The 17,420-nt window shown below is 36.6% G+C and overlaps 1 protein-coding gene across 2 annotated transcripts in view; it reads right to left on the bottom strand.

The window, feature by feature from the left end:
• The window catches only part of scn8ab (sodium channel, voltage gated, type VIII, alpha subunit b), a 66,231-nt gene that overhangs the window by 15,789 nt on the left and 33,022 nt on the right, over nucleotides 1-17,420 (bottom strand). For both annotated transcript variants that reach the window (XM_016272007.1, XM_016272006.1), the window contains 9 exons: nucleotides 14,871-15,164; nucleotides 12,194-12,326; nucleotides 11,776-12,014; nucleotides 10,674-10,847; nucleotides 8,292-8,651; nucleotides 7,506-7,982; nucleotides 3,869-3,986; nucleotides 3,384-3,538; nucleotides 1,624-1,797 (listed from right to left, as the gene is read on the bottom strand). In XM_016272007.1, the coding sequence (XP_016127493.1) occupies nucleotides 1,624-1,797; nucleotides 3,384-3,538; nucleotides 3,869-3,986; nucleotides 7,506-7,982; nucleotides 8,292-8,651; nucleotides 10,674-10,847; nucleotides 11,776-12,014; nucleotides 12,194-12,326; nucleotides 14,871-15,164 (2,124 nt within the window). The remainder of the gene's footprint in view (nucleotides 1-1,623; nucleotides 1,798-3,383; nucleotides 3,539-3,868; nucleotides 3,987-7,505; nucleotides 7,983-8,291; nucleotides 8,652-10,673; nucleotides 10,848-11,775; nucleotides 12,015-12,193; nucleotides 12,327-14,870; nucleotides 15,165-17,420) is intronic.

Below are 17,420 nucleotides of genomic sequence, written 5' to 3'. Positions count from 1 at the left end.
TGAGGCCCAGCATCCTCTGAAAAGTTTTGAGCGGGTGAGTGGTACCAATCTCAAAGGAGGTCGCCAGTCTCCGTATGGCCAGAGCCATATCAATCAGGTGTCTGAGATCGAGGATGGGCCGGAGGCCACCATCTTTTTAGGGGACAAGGAAGTAACGGCTGTAGAAGCCTGACTCGCTCTGAGCTGGAGGAACCGTTTCTACAGCTCCTTTTGCCAGCAGATTCATCACCTCTGAGCGCAGGACGTGAGCGTCCTTGCTTTGCACTAAGGTGGGGACCACGCCGCTGAAGTGCGGGGGTCTTCGAGCAAATTGGAGTGAATATCCTCATTTTATTATCCCCATGACCCATATCGACATCCCGGGGATGGCCTGCCAGGCCTCGGCCCACGTGGCAAGGGGTTGAATTAACTCGAGTGACTGGCCGCACGGGGGCAGAATACTCGTGAGTAATACATAATAAAGCTTTGTCGCCATAGGCTCATGCAGCTCCGCTGCCGAGCCATTGGTTCGTTTTTTATACACTGCATGAACCAATAGCTGTGCAGTTTCACTGCGTGATTGAAAAAAGGCTTCCATAGCGTCTTAGCAGACACAGTACGAGTGTAGTATTGACAGGAAACCCTAGCCCCCTTTTATGTATATTTATTGTATATTTATTTTTATTATTTTATTGTGTATATATATATATATATATATATATATATATATATATATATATATATATATATATATATATACTATATATATAGGCAGCGGGAAGTTTTTTTTTTAGTATTAAGTATTATTATTATTATTAAGCAATTAGACATGTACAAACAACGTGGCATATTTTTGCATTAGAAATTAGAATTTACAGAACAGGTGCATGAAGAAATATATATATACTGTATATATATATATATATATATATATATATATATATATATATATATATATATATATATATATACAGTATATATATATTTCTTCATGCACCTGTTCTGTAAATTCTAATTTCTAATGCAAAAATATGCCACGTTGTTTGTACATGTCTAATTGCTTAATAATAATAATAATACTTAATACTAAAAAAAAAAAACACAAACTTCCCGCTGCCCTGCATCTTGCTCTCTCATTGGCTGTAGGTCATCACCGATGTATGTTTCAGTCAGAACTCATTTCACACAGCATGATTTTGAATTGCCGACAGCACCAGATATTTAGCATGCCAAATATTTCACGGGTGTCGGCAATGCATCGGCGATTCTCTCTGATCGTGTCTTTGATAATTCACACTGCGTGATTGTCACTCACGTGAACGAGCACCAATTTTCCTCCGATTGTGGGCATTTGTCAGCGATTTCGCGAAACCTGTCTGCAAGTGAAAATCAGAGCTAAAAATGTGCAGTGTGAACGCGGCATAAAGACAAAGACTGACCTCAGAGCAGACCACGAGGACCAAAAGGAAAAGAATAGAAAAACATGTTTGTTTGTATTGGGAATATAATTAATCGCCAAAAGGACTGACAGTGCACCATGAAATACTCAAAACTACTGCATATATCTGCAGAATAATCCATCTGATGTGAGGCAGTGCAAGGGATAACAGCTGTGATTTATAGATATTAGTGTAAGTTACTTACATCCACAATGAAGAAGTCCAGCCAGCACCATGCATTGGTGAAGTATTTGACAAAGCCATAGGCTACCCATTTCAGCAACATTTCCAGGATGAAGATGTATGTGAAGACTCTGTCTGCATATTCTAGAATGATCTGGATGGTTTTCCTCTGTTCAATGTATACATCCTCAAATGCCTTAGAAACCAAACAAAGAAAGGGATTTTCTTTTACATTTAATTAGCAGTGTTTCTGAATGTTCAATTTATCTCACTAATCTTTGTAAGAGTAATGCACATGAAAACATTTTAAATTTACATTGCTAAAAAATATGTCAGTTATGGTAATTAAATCTTGATGCCTGTTTGTTAAAACTTATTTTCAAAAATTGTGTTTGATCAAATGTTTAAGATTTATGAACTGCTTCTTTCCCCACAATCATTCTTCACTTTCAGTACCAGACATCACCAAAGTGTGGCACTGCAACCACACTTGCATTAGCTCACTCTTTCACTTTAGTGGTAGTTTGAGCAAGATCCCTAACAGGAGCTGTGAGAGAGGCACCAGAATCGTCTGCATGTGGGGCCATTTCTACAGCATTTGGCTACAGTCCCTAACAGCAGACATGAGATACTGCAGCCCCAAGACAGACTGCTGAGGTGCAGGGGCCGGTACAGTGCAATATAGTGATAGCCATTAGCTACTTACATAGATCATATACCACACAGTATGCTTTGCAGCCTCAATCACATTAAAATCTACCTGCACTAGCATTATATCGTATTAGTTTCCCACATATACATTGTGAAAGGTTGAGATATCTACACCGTGCCCATATATCTTCCAATCCTATTTCAGAATCTTTATCTCAGTCTTTCATTCTTTCAGCTTCTGCAAATCTTTTTCACTGATGTTGCCATAAGAGGTTATGAATTGGCATGGACATTTTTGAGGTCTCCACTCTTTATCTAATTTATAGCAAATTAAATAACTGATAACTGAAAGTATCGCTTTCAAAGATTTGGGTATAAACTAAAGGCCCGGAACTCTTTCAAATGTATTTTTTTCAAAAATGGTAAGGGAAAAAACAAGCTGAACCTTAAGAATATGTTAACCTCAGAAGATCAAACTAAACATTGCATGAAGTGCAATGATCATGTTCCATGAAGATATTTTGTAAATTTTCTACCGTAAATATATCAAAACATAATTTTTGATTAGTAATATTCATTGCTAAGAACTTCATTTGGATAACTTTAAATTACAACTTTTACGAAATTATGATTTTGTTGTGCCCTCAGATTCCAGATTTTCAAATAGTTGTATCTCAGCCAAATATTATTCCATCCTAACAAACCATACATCAATGAAAAGCTTATTTATTCAGATAATGTATAAATCTCAATTTAAAAAATCGACCCTTATGACTGGTTTTGTGGTCCAGGGTCACATATTTAGCCTGAATTAAGCTGCCACTCAGAAGGCGCTAGCAAGTTTAGGAACAAATGTTGGTTTCTGGTTATCAATAAATATTGCCAATAAAATAAAGTAAGTAAGTATGTGTGTGTGTGTGTGTGTGTATATGTATGTATTTATTTATTTGATCTTTAAAAAGATGGAATATGTGCTTCAAACTCTGTGCAAACATGAATGGAACATCAAAGTGTACTGTATCCGTGGAATGTGGTTTACACCTTAGCACTTAGAGAGAATATTAGCAATTAATATCAGCTTCTACTTTATTTTTTTTGGAAACGGTATCTTGTGCATGTGTGTGACCTCACCAGAGCTCCAGAGCTGAGCAGAATCATGAAAATGATGAGTGACTCAAACCAGTTGTGTTCAACGATGAGGTAGCAAGTTTTCCTCAGGAACCACCAGTGCTTTCCCCAGCCCTCGGTGATAGGCACGTCACAGCATTTGTACCGTGCCACACAGGCTGAAAAACATTTAACACATCTACTGAATACACATTTACATCAAATCAACACTCACAATGTATGCTTTATTGCCTAAAGCTAAAACAAATTTACTGCTTTACCAATGAAACTTCAATGTGCAATACAGTATATACTAGGGCTGTCAATTTAATTTTGAATTAGTAATTTTTCTCAGCTGATATGTATATATTTGATTGATTTGAATTAATTCAAACAATCACTTTAATTGACAGATTTTATCATAGATGAAGTATCACAGATATATAATATTAAAGTTAGATTTATATCAAGAGCATTCCCTTTCAAACAAATATGCATGCATTTCTCACCATCAGTCCAGCAGGCCTCTGGGTCTAAGTACTCCTCCACGACCTCCACTACAGCCATCTCCTCCTCATCAGGCTTTATGTCGATAGTGCTTCCCTCTGAAGAGCTGGTGTCATCCAGCTAAAGGAAAAAAACACATAGATGTATCAATGTACATTTTATTTATTGTGATGCATTCTTCTACTTTTATTTTATCAGTTTATTTCAACAAGAGCTTCCCAAAAAATACAGATGGTCTCAAAACAAGGTCAACACAAGGTGATCCTGAATCCAACTCTCCAATCATTGCTTTCTCCAGTGAAAACCTTCTGCTGTTGTGTTAGTCCACAGAAATCCCTGAATGCAAGATACAATATAAATTGATACCAGAACATGAGTAACAGTGAGTCAAAATTTTAAGCCACTAGTAAGTTATAAACTGAGGCCAGATGTGTCCTAGCACTAACCTTCAATGTTCTTCTGGGTGGTCTAGCTTAATTAGCATTCACTCTACCCAAGACACAATTAACCTTGACTCAACACTAACTGAATTAACAAGGTTAAAAACTATCATCTACATATGCAAATCAGACAATGATGAATGACCTTTTGCTGTATTTTATGCAAATCAGGTGTTGTGTATTGATTTAAATGTTGTTACATATTATGGAACATCACATCAGTATTTATGTCTAGCCAACAACTTATATTTGTTAACATCATTAACATCTATTATAATCAAAAAAAGATAATATTAATTGTTATAATAATAATAATAATAATTTTGATTATTATTTGAAAATAAATACACAATAATCTAAAATTTATTAAATTATGATGTGTGTGTATAATATAATATAATATATTTTCTATAAACATTATAAAGACATATTTTAGTCACTCCACAAATTATATAAATTTGATGGTATTCATAAAAATAGAAGTATAAAACAAACATAAATTGTAGTGGCATTCATTGTAAACAACATTAATTAAAAACACCAAGCCTAAACAAATTCATTGCTTGCGAAGCTGAAAGTACCACATGTGATAAATGCGCTACACAAATAAATGTAATTACTGATTTTATTATTACACAAATGTTTATACTGATATAATAAAATGGAATTGGAACATACAGTATATCCCGTTATTTCTGATTATTAATTTACTACAAGTTCTCATATTAAATGTTGATGTGTCTACATGTTTATATTATATTATATTTAAATTATATTATATTTTTACAAGGAAGCTACTTAAATGTGACATATAAGCCTTGTGCACAGTTCATAAAACCCTCTCTTACTGCAAGCACCTACCATAATTTAAAAAGAATTAGTACACACATACACACAGGAATGAAAAAACATATTCCTCAGCCTACTGGAAAAGCCTGACCCTGATCACAGCAGGCCAGGATGACACAGCAGTTTTATAAAACCTGAATCGTTAATACACACACACCGGCAGTCGAAAGCATCAAACAACCCTTACACAACCACCACTGCAGTCCTCCCTGACCCAGCCTGGCCAATCAAAAATGAAGACCCAACCAGCATTGCTTCGATTGGCTAACAGAAATGATCTACTGTGATGCCACTGGCTAGATGTTCAGCATGTGTAGTTCAGCCGTACTGGATCTGTTATGTCTAAACTGGGTCAAGGTGATCCAGTCTTTGCACAGAGACCAGGACAATGACAGTCAGTATAAATTTATGTGAGTGCTAATATCAATTATAAATATTCTAAAAATGCATTATTTTTCTTACTCAGTTCTTTTTTTTTAGTATTAAGTATTATTATTATTATTAAGCAATTAGACATGTACAAACAACGTGGCATATTTTTGCATTAGAAGTTTAATTGAAACTTGTGTGCACACAAATGCATGTGTTTGAACACAAATGCAAAGGAAAAACATTACATCATCTGGTGGACTGCATCTATTCTTTGGCTGAGTGGCTCAGCACTCAGCAGAAGCAGCAAGGCAATAAATCACAGGAATAGCACAACTCAACATTCTTATACTGCCTGCAAAGCCTTAATCCACCCATACTGCTGTAATCTGCAGCTTGTAATCAACTACTGACACTGATTTCATCTAGTCACGCTCTACAAACACATACCGCCATAGACATCATACTCCCTTATTGAAGTTTTTCATCATTTGATTAATTAAAATATATGCATTTGAGCTTAATGCATTTGTCAAAATATCAAACACAAAATAAAAATGACTAGCCTGCTTCTCTGAGACTGTCAAGTCAATGCATTCCTGATTATCTATATTTATTCGAGTCATGCTCTGCTGACTCAAGGAGCCTTCTTTTGGCATTTTATTAATAGAGAAGTCATCTTTAATCAAAAAGCCCTAATATGGCCTTAGGAAATATATAAAGACATGCAACCGAATGTTACACAATAATTTTCAATGTGCCAGGAAAAGAAAGTCTGTCTCTGCCAGAATACACAAGCTAACTCTTTCTGAAAGTGAAATGATGCAAAAAGCAATATGGGCTCAAAATGATGATCTTTGTGAATTTTGTACAGTAAGCAGCAGTAAGCCATTTTCATTTCCTCAAAGAATACTGTAAGGGCTGCATACATTTTTCCTCTATTTACTTCAGTCTTATATAAATATATACACATACACACACACACACACACACACACATATGAATCACAAGTCATCAAAACAATTTATTTTTTCTATAATACATACAGAAAAATACAAAGGAAAGTTAAAAGGTGTCTTTACACTGTGCTGCCTTCAAATTCTCTATAAGGATCCAATGCCGCATTAAAGTATGGCAACTCTGATGCTGCTTTGGTTCTTTACAGTATATTCAAAAGAGCACATCAAAGCTGTCTTAAATTTTGCCTTGCCACAACAACATACACCAATCCACTCGTATTACTACGAATGGGAGAAACTTCAAAGTGCAATAAGCCCCACCTTCTAAATAAAAGGGCCAATCACCAGTTGGCAAAGTCATTGTGTCACTGCAGCTGATGTTAAAAGCTCCCGTTCTCAAAAAAACATTTAGTGTCCTGAGAGTCACGCTTAGGACTGCACATGCGCATTGGCTAGACCTTGAAACGTATGCTTTTTAATGTTAATAGTGCATCAGAAACAAGATTTATAGGACAGTTCATGTCAGATTTTATTTCTGATATTTAAAGGGATATGACAATTTTGACATCATTTACTCACCCCAATGTAGTTCCACACCTGTATGAGTTTCTTTCTTAAGTTGAAAATAAAAGAAGATATTTGGAAGAATACTGGTAATCAAACGATGGAACCCATTGACTTCCATAGTATTTATTTCCCTACTATGGAAGTCAATGAGGACCAAAACTGTTTGGTTCTTCAAAATTCTTCAAAATATCTTCTTTTGTTTTCAACACAAGAAATACATTTATACAGGTTTTGAACAACATGAGGGTGAGTAAATGATGAATAAAATGTTCATTTTTGGGTGAACTATTCTTTAAAATTGTTGAATTTGGCAAGCAGTTTTTGAGAATTCAGCATTTCCCCATTCAAGTAGATAGGAGTTGGTCTTGCATGCCGGAAAAAGCTACCTGGAGGCGTTGCAAATACGGCCACCAAGTCAATTGACTTTCCTTAAAAGGGACTTTAGTAATACTCACATCTTTGCTATTTTCCACATCCGACTCACTGCTGAAGTCCTCTGTGTTGAGGTTCTCAAAGTCCGACTCTCCCACAGCGATGGGAACCCGCACCGTTAGGTTGGGGTTGTGTATGAAGGACATAGGCTCCTCATCAATCATGTACTTTCCTACGCTGCTACCAATGCCACTTGTGGTGCCATTACCGTTCTTGGGGTAGTTCAGATCGCCACATTTGATGTCAACACCGGTGTGGTTACCTATGATGTTGAGTTTTTTGTCATACATGTCGTCAAGAGGTTTGTCTTCGTCTTCCAAAGGTTTCTTCTTCAGGATGTGGGCCACCAGGAGACGTATGTGAATTTTGAACCAAGCGATACCCTTCTTAATGCGGATCACTGAAATCTGCAGGTTGTTCAGCTCACCGTCATCATCGGTGGCTGCCAGATTATCAGCACTGAAGGAGCTGAGCAGCAAGGCCAAGAACAGGTTCAGCACCTGATCAAGAGATGATTACAGCTTTAGCTTTTACATTTGATGAAGACTTGAAGACCACAAGACCTTAGGCTGTCCCATCTGTCATTTTTTGGCTCCACAATGCTCAAGCCCTGCCATTATGTGACCGCAGTGCATCCTAGATGCGCCATTATTTTACAAACGTGCAAACCCCAATGAGGCCTGCAAGCATCCATTTGAACCACAAAATGACAGGTGGGATAGACATTTCTTAGGAAATTGTGACAAAGAAACAGGAAGAACACTGCAACACTGGAAAGTAACTGAGCAGAGAAGAACTCAAAAACTCACCACCAAGTTTCCAATGACCATCACCATCATGAATACAGTGAGACACATTGTTTGTCCAGCCACCTCCATACAGTCCCACATGGTTTCGATCCATTCTCCACACAGCACCCGGAACACAATAAGGAAGGAGTGGAAAAAGTCGTTCATATGCCAGCGGGGCAGCTTGCAGGTAGCTGCGGCAATCTTACACACACAGTCTTTATAGCTCTTCCCAAACAGCTGCATGCCCACCACAGCAAAGATGAAGACGATGATGGCCAGCACCAGGGTCAGGTTTCCCAAAGCTCCCACAGAGTTACCAATGATCTTGATCAGCATGTTCAGAGTGGGCCATGATTTAGCCAGCTTAAACACCCTCAGCTGTACGAGAGAGAAGTTTGGGATTCACAAAAGTTTCGAAATCAGAGAATAAGACATTTTACTCTACTGTTCAAAAGTTTGGTTACGGTTAGGGTTGGGCGATATGGGCAAAAATTCATATCTCAGTATTTTTTGGCCGATTTGCGACATATAAGGTATATATATCGGGATTTTTCGTTTTTGTATTTGTATTTTAAAAATCTGTATTTAATATATATGTATTTCACTTACCGCCCAATGTTGTCCAACAAAACAATACATATTAAAGGCTATGAAAACAAATAAAGTGAATGTAACCATGTAAGTCTTTATATTATGTGCAAAAAAGGGTTAAAATCACATTTCATTCTAACATTGTAACATTGCAATTTAAAAACAAAAATAAGGCTTTTAAGTTAAATTCATTAAACTAAAAATGAAAATACATGAAATCAAAAGCACAGAGTTGTGTTAGGCTGTTTTGATTACCCCATTACAGTCACTTTACAGTCAGTGCTATCATAAAAATAGACTTACTTGTAGGTTAAAATTCTACATGTCACATTTATTGTTCAACTACAAATATTTCAGCGAAATGTATATTTTAGTAAGAATTATCGCGCTCCTATTTAATTGAGCTCTGTCTGTTTGGCGCGCATGCACCCAGCGGTGCTCATTCACGGAAGTCTGTGAAGTTTAGCGGAGAATCCCAAAGCAGAATGCTCATGCACTTCTGACAGAAAAATGGAAACATTTCCATGGCTTTCTAACATTTACAGATGGAGAATATACCTGTGAAATGTAAGTTATGCATTCAGGAAGACAGCACATCTCAAACACATTAAACAGTGCGAGTAGCCTAGTGTCTCTGTCAGCGGCACATGCAGCCTTTCTGTCAGAGCATCTGACGGGGCAAGCCGTTTAAACTAATATGCGAAACGAAACTATAAACTATGTCTTACCAGTTTTTAAAGGCCTTAATATGAAGCTTGTCACATGTTTAGAACAAATTGGACTATACACTTTCTCTGCAGCAGCTCAGTCTGTGTCCTCCGCTATATTTTCAGATGCGCTCGTATCAGACTACTGTATATCGATATAAACGGTATTGCCTCATATCGAATCGCTTACAAAGAAAATATCGATATATCGTACAAACTCAATATAGCGCCCAGCCCTAGTTACGGTAAGATTTTTTATGTTTTTGAAAGAAGTCTCTTATGCTCACTGTGGCTGCATTTATTCATTCAAAAATACAGTAAAACTGTAATATTGTAAACTGTTATTACAATTTAAAATAGCTCTTTTCTGTTTTAAAATGCTATTTAAAATTGATGGCAAAGCTGAAATTTCAGCAGCCATTACTCTGTCACAAGATCCTTCACAAATCATTCTAATATGCTGATTTGGTGCTCAAACTGGAAACCGTGATACATATTTTTCAGGATTCTCTGATAAATTTGTTAGGACAGGACATTTGGCCGAGATACAACTATTTGAAAATCTGGAATCTGAGGGTGCAAAAAAATCTAAATATTATGAAAATCGCCTTTAAAGTTGTCCAAATGAAGTTCTTAGCAATGCATATTGCTAATCAAAAATTAAGTTTTGATATATTTACAGTAGGAAATTGACAAAATATCTTCATGGAACATCTTCATGGATCTTTACTTAATATCCTAATGATTTTTGGCATAAAAGAAAAATCAATCATTTTGACCCATACAATGTTTTTTTGGCTATTGCTAAAAATATACCAAAGCGACTTAATACTGGTTTTGTGGTCCAGGGTCACATATGTTAATATACACGATTAATTTTGTGTATTTAATTTTTACACAGTTTATTAAAATATTAACAAATCAAACTTCAGGTAAGTAAAAAAAAAACTACTGTAGTTCTAGTACTTTTGACATCCCTACATACAATAGAGAAGGGTAAATGCAAATACAAGACACAAGTGATGCTTTTACCTCTAATAAAATGTGGTACTATCTATTATATAAAAACATGTACATGAACATGTCTTCACTCATAACGCACCAATCTGAAGGATCTGAGCACAGACAGCCCCTCTACATCAGCCAGCCCCAGCTCCACCAAACTCAGGCTCACAATGAAGCCATCAAAGATATTCCAGCCCTCCTGGAAGTAGTAGTATGGATCCATCGCTATCAGCTTGGCAAACATTTCAGTTGTGAAGATACCTGTGAACACCTGAGATAAAAAGAAGACAAAGAAAAATGTCATTAAGATGATCTCAACAAGGTTGAGGGAAAATGTTGATGATACATTACATAAAAGTATATTAGTATCTAGTCCATAGAAAAAAGGTATTTGGATTGCAAATTAACATTGATTGTGCCTGTATCATGAATAATGTGAGATCACTAATTGGATACGTGGAGCAATGGATCGGTAGTGGACGATAATAGAAACTAGAACGTGGTGCATTTTCATTGTAGGTCCATCAGATACTGAGGAGCAGACATCAGTGCTGCACTGCCAGAGACATAACTTAAAATGGAAATGTGGGACAGGGTCCAGTATTGCTGCTCATTGCAGAAATGGGGAGATGGTTAGGACTGAGAAAGGAAACGACTGAATTTAGGACTGTCAATTGATTAAAAAATGCTATTAAATTAATTACATGATATGCCAATCAATCAAACGTACATACAAATATTTGCTGAGAAAAGTCCCAAATAATGATATTGGCATGGCAAATAAAAAAAGGAGTCAGAATATTTGTGTTTTGTATCAACTTAGGAAAAAGTACAATTAGACATTCATACCAATAATACAGAAACAGGAACAGAACTGTAAAACATTACTAATAAAATTACTAAAAATAAATGCTTTAAAATAATGATGCATTCATGGTGCTTAATTAATTACATTTTATGAGGTTTACAACCATAAAGTCCACAACCATAAGCAGTGAAACAAAATATTACTGATTACAAAGATCCTAACAGAAGTTAAAAAGCCACTTCTTTTTTTGCATTCAGTTCAATTTTGCAATTAGTTGTGTATATGACTGTGCAATAAGGTTACAGATCATTTTCCACATTACTTTGGTCATTTCTATTAAAAAGAACAAACTATAAAAGAAAATCAAATAAGAAAAAAAAAACATTCTTACCAGGTTTCCAACAAAAAGCACGTCCGCAAATTGTGGTGACATGGGATAATGCTCCATGGCCATGAAGACTGTGTTCAGCACAATACATATAGTGATAGCCAGGTCTACAAACGGATCCATCACTATGAGGTTCATTATCTCTTTTATCTTCATCCAGATTGGACAGCACTCCCATATCAAGAATGTGTTGGCAAACTTATACCAGCAGGGCGGACATTTTCTCTGAGACTCCTCCAGCTCTGTGGTGACAAAAATAAGGATAATTTTTTTTTTAGGCCTATGTTTTTTGAGCATGAAATATGTAATAAGGAACTATAAATGGATATTATTATTAATACTGATTTGATATTATTACGGTTTTGCTATGTTGTGGTATCATAGTAAACAGACAGACAGAAAGACAGATGTTACACAATACCTTCCACCAGCGTGTTGGTGACAACAGTCATAGCACTGTTGGCTCGCTCTTTCCGGCTAAAGGAAGTATTGAGCTGGTCCACCGACACCATAAGAGAACCTGAGAGCTTTCTCTTTCCCTCCACCTCTGTGGCCTGTGGACAAGAGTGATATAATGTGGAGAAACACAAAGAACAATCAGAAATAGGATTTTTTTAAAGAAACATTTTAACCCGTGTCAACACACATGCACATGCTGACAAAAACACAAGCCCAAACTAACTTGCAACTCACACTCAACTTTTATTGTTCCATTTAAACATTGCTGAATTCTCTGATACATTCCTAAGTGGATTCTCTCTCTCTAAACCACACTGTGAAGTATTGTACCTTAACTCTTCTCAAACTGGCTTTACTAAACTACAATTTGATTTTTGCAAGACAATGGCATATGGACCTACCTTAGCTAATTCTCGTACAGACCCAACAGTAGAAAATCCGAAGTCATAAACTACAGTTAAAATTAATGCAGATTTCCTTCCTTGACTTCAACTTTTCAACACTAGAAGATGAACACATTTATAAATATATATAAATTGTATAAATAATTGAAGCCTTAGAGTAGTGGCTCTCAACTAGGAGGACCTCAAGATGACTAAAATTATTTAAAATTATACAAACAACAAATACATTTCTTATTTTAGTTCACCTGTTCAACAACTGTTTTTTTTCCTTTCAAGAACAAGGTCTTGGTATAAAACCTTAGTATATGAGGTAGTCTAATTATAAGTGTGATTTCTAGACCTGGAAAAGCAATATAATTTAATAAAATCTTATAGCTCTATAGGCATAAAACGCCTATAGAGCTATAAGATTTTATTAAATTACATTGCTTTTCCAATATACATTTTTCTAGTCAAGTCAAACTCTAACTATTTCATTAGGTAGAAATTGAGAGTAAAATATTTTTTTTAATGCTTATGCTTAATCCATTAAATCACAACCAACTAAAAAAGTCATTGGGCCTTTAAATATTGTTGGGATTGACGAATATTTTTTTTCTCTCTTTTGAATTTGACAGGAGTTGGAAAACTTTTTAAAAAATTTAACTCTACATCTGAAATTGTGAATGAGAGACGCCTATTTATTTACTTTAGTTACAAGAGTCTTCATTCATTACTGCTAGCTGCTCAGAAGGTTGCCTATTTGTTCTCCAGAGAATATCATGATGCAAGAAGAAAATTCACACATTGCTTAAGGCCCAGCTTTCACTGCCATTAGAAAAGTCTCTTGAATATAATTTCATTTGGTATTGTGGGTGTTGGTCAAGACAATGTTTATCTGTTTATCTTAACTGTTCCTTCCACTGTTTCAAAGATCTTTTTTACAATGCAATTACTTGGTGACAGCAGCATGTTCAGGTGAATGTCTGTAACAGCACACTATAAAGCTGGGTGAAAACTGGGCCCGAGATCATGCTTCCCACACAGGAGGAGAAGGCAAGGAGAGTATAAGGATGTCAATCCACCATGCTAACTAAAATGAGGCAGTATGCTGTTATTGGTAAGGTTAGGATAGGTTTTTCTTGCATAACACTTTTTTGGAGGGAGCAGAGTGGTCCTGAAATTCTGAAAAAAATTGAGGTGGAAAACTTCATATATGTAAAATAAATAAATAAAATGACAAATATGAGGTTGTGGTTGATGGGTTGATGTGGAATGGGTAGAGTGTGACCTGAAAAATATTATAGGTACCTTATTTAATGTGGCAATGTAATTAGTATGTAAATCAGGTTAAAAGGGGAGGGGCTACAGCATATATTAGTTTAAAGATGGGCATTAATGTGCACAAAGGGACCCCTCAAAAACTCTCACAATTTCTTTTTTGATTGGCCATGCCATTCACAGGGGGAGAGCGCTGGCAGGGAGTAGGACTAGTACAGTAGGATTGCAGATCAAGACTTGCATAAAATAATAAAAATAGAAACAAGAAAAGTAGTTGAGGGGTTGAGAGAGAATGGACAGACTAGAAACTCAGAGACTTAAGCCGCTTTTCCACCAAAATTACCTGGAACAATTTGTCCCAGGAATTTTTTTACCCCAGACCTGTTGCTGTCTGAGAAGAGTAGGCAAATAGTCTGGTGACGAAGGTCTGCGCACGTTTCTCAATACCAAGTACGCAAATTTCGGACTTGCATCCTCGGTAGTTCGGACTTCGCAAGTTCAACTCAGGAATGTGAACACCCGCGGACGGGACAACGCAAGTCCGGTAATTCTGCAAACAGCAGTGTCCTTGAAAACGGTCAGCTCGCCTTGGCTACTGCAATTTTCCTCACTGTATTTACAATAAGACGAAATATGATATCAAACACCACTGCCTCTTTTCGTTTTCGTTTTCATTTAAACATATTAATAGCCACAGAAATGTAGTTCAGGGATGATACATTAGGACAACACAGAGTGTTGTGTCTGTGGAAACACAGAGTACCGGCCCAAAGTCCCTAGTTCCTGGGGAAAGTTCCTGCAGTGGAAACAGGGCTTTAGAAGGACGGAGTCAAAATGGGGTAAAAGAAAAGGGAAAGAGAGAGGAAAAATCTGAACTGGAATCATAATCGGCCACTCTTGTCATGCCTATACTCTGAACCTGCCCCCCGTGGACGTCCTTACACTGTCATCAGAAGCTGCCTTATCTATTTTCACCTCAGGCAGTAGCCGGCCAGGCCCAGGCCCGATCAGAGACACCACTCCGTTGCAGTCCACTGTGCTGTTTCTCTTGCAGCCTAGGTGGGGTGCCAGTGGGTTAATGCGTGAGGAACCCTGGCTGTAGCCACTGTAGCTGCTGCGCCTGTACGGAACAAAGAGGGAGCCGCGGCGGTCTTCGCTCTCCTCGACCGTGCTGTGCTCGTCGTCTGCGAACTCGTTCTCCGAGCCCTTAAAGCTGAATATACTGCTGCGGCGGGACATGAAGGGCGAGCCAGGAATGCTCAGCAGGGACTGTAAAAAAAGAAGGACAGCACACATGAGAACGAGGAATCTTCAGTGAGTGTAAGAAGCGAGCATGACTTTTACACATGAGAAGAAAAAGACTTGCACTGCACTGGTTTACCATTCATTTTTTCTGAGTGGTCTGCCGAAGACTCCACATATTACATACTAGTGACCAGGGGCGGATAGGCCATCCGGCAATTCTGGCAAATGCCAGAGGGGCCGGACCATTTTGCTTAATGTGGGCCGGTCAGATTTTTTCTAAATATATATAAATAAAATTGTTTTTATGGGCCAACAGCGCATAGGACAGGTTTTTATCGCTTGCACGATTTCTCTATGGTTATAATAATAATAATGTTAATAATAAATAAATGTTAAGCATTTGGCCCAGTCGGTAACAGCCGGCCGACCGAACCGTTCAGTCAAAATCAAGCACGTCATCAGAGAGACTGCAACACGAGCTGATTTTCAGTAAAAGCTAGATGATGGACCGTAAAAAAGGAAAGGCGGTGCAGAAAAACTTTGAGAAAGGAAAAAAAAGGGCTCAAAGGATTTAGGGTAAAAACTGATGTAGGCTATTTGCAATATAGTCTAACACATCAAAAACCTATAGCAATAGCCGTAGTACTATAGACATTTGTAGTGAACTTTTCTTTGAATATGTAGTCATATATTAAAATAAAACATTGAGCACGCATACAGTACATAAGTTTACAGTATGCAATTAATCCTTAGGTAGGGTGGACTGCAGAGTCAAGTGTCATGGAGGTAGGAAGACACAATGAGAGAGACACACCCTGATACAGATGCTGCCAGTTTCTTAATAATGTGGATCTAATTAACTATTAATTAACTCTTAGGATATGAGGAACCTGTGCCTGTGTCACACACACACAGAGAGAGAGAGACTCACATTCACACACAAATGCACATGCAGCACATACTAGCAACACTTCAGCATACTTTAATTCACAAATAATTGTATATCAAAAAGGATTTACTGTTGCTACTATTTATAGTTTTTGCTATATATTCTATTCCCTTTTTTGCTATCATTACTTGTTTGTATTCATGTGTATTCCAATGTTGAGAGCAGTCAGTGAGAAAATATTTAGCTGCAATTTTTAAGTCCTATACTATGTTCATTAACAAGGATGTTGCTGGAATCAGTACAGCCAGAGACCCCTGGTCTTTCAACACCAGTGCTGTGAGGAAGGATGCTACAGTAGGCCAAGCAGAGACAGGGAGGAGTGTGGTAGAGGTAGGAAAAACCCAACAGACAGACAGTGACAACAAAGAACAACATACTGTAGAGAATGACAGTAACAGCAGACAAATGGCATAAACAGACAGCACACAGACTCTACAACATCCTCAGATTTTTTTTCTTTTGTTTTTACTGTATGTGTAAATTTGTTATAAACGTATACTAATTTGGCTTCTAAGAAAATTATATTTGCAGGTTTAACTGCTGCAAAAAAACTAATTCTTTCTTGGTTTTCTCCTTGACCCCCGTCAATAAAAGAATGGTATAATTATTTCAGAGATATTATTCATATAGAGAGATCACTGGCTGTCATTCATAAAGCATGAAGTTCAACTCTGGATGTTTGGGATAAAGTTATTGTAGCACTTTTGAAGCCACCTGTTTTTCCTCAGGGTTAGCACATAATCTAAATGGGTCTCAACAATGTCACAAATGTCATTGTATTTATTTTGTATATGTATCTGTTTATTTTTTGTTTCAAGGCTTTGGCAATTGTATATAGTTTTAAATATGATGTTTGTTTTATGTACTTGAGTACACAAGCATATAACAAAGCAAAGTGTACATCTTGTGTTAAAGTTAATTAATTAGACATGTTTCCTTGGCAATTAACTGAAATAAAATGTTTAGGTACAGCAATTACTAAAATAAAAATATATAAAAGCTAAATAGAAATGTTAAAAAAAATAACATAAAATGACAAAAGCGCACACAACAAAATGACTCAAATTAAAAATAAATAAAATAAAATAAAATTCAAAAAATTTGAAATACTATAATATTAATAGTAAATGGATAATACTAAAGTAACGCTGCTTAATATGATTTAATATAACCTAATATGTGTTGCTGGCAGCTATTTAGTAATTGCTTTTACCATTCGCTCTGATTTTATTCTGGTATATTCTAATACTCACACCTCACAATCCAATTAATTATTTCACTTTGAAAACGTGTAACATGATGGAAGTTTAATGTGTTCTCAAAAGTACACT

Source organism: Sinocyclocheilus grahami, unplaced genomic scaffold (genome assembly GCF_001515645.1).
Source record: "Sinocyclocheilus grahami isolate Dianchi unplaced genomic scaffold, SAMN03320097.WGS_v1.1 scaffold67.1, whole genome shotgun sequence".
Lineage (NCBI taxonomy): Eukaryota > Metazoa > Chordata > Actinopteri > Cypriniformes > Cyprinidae > Sinocyclocheilus > Sinocyclocheilus grahami.
This window is presented reverse-complemented; position numbering and strand designations above follow the sequence as displayed.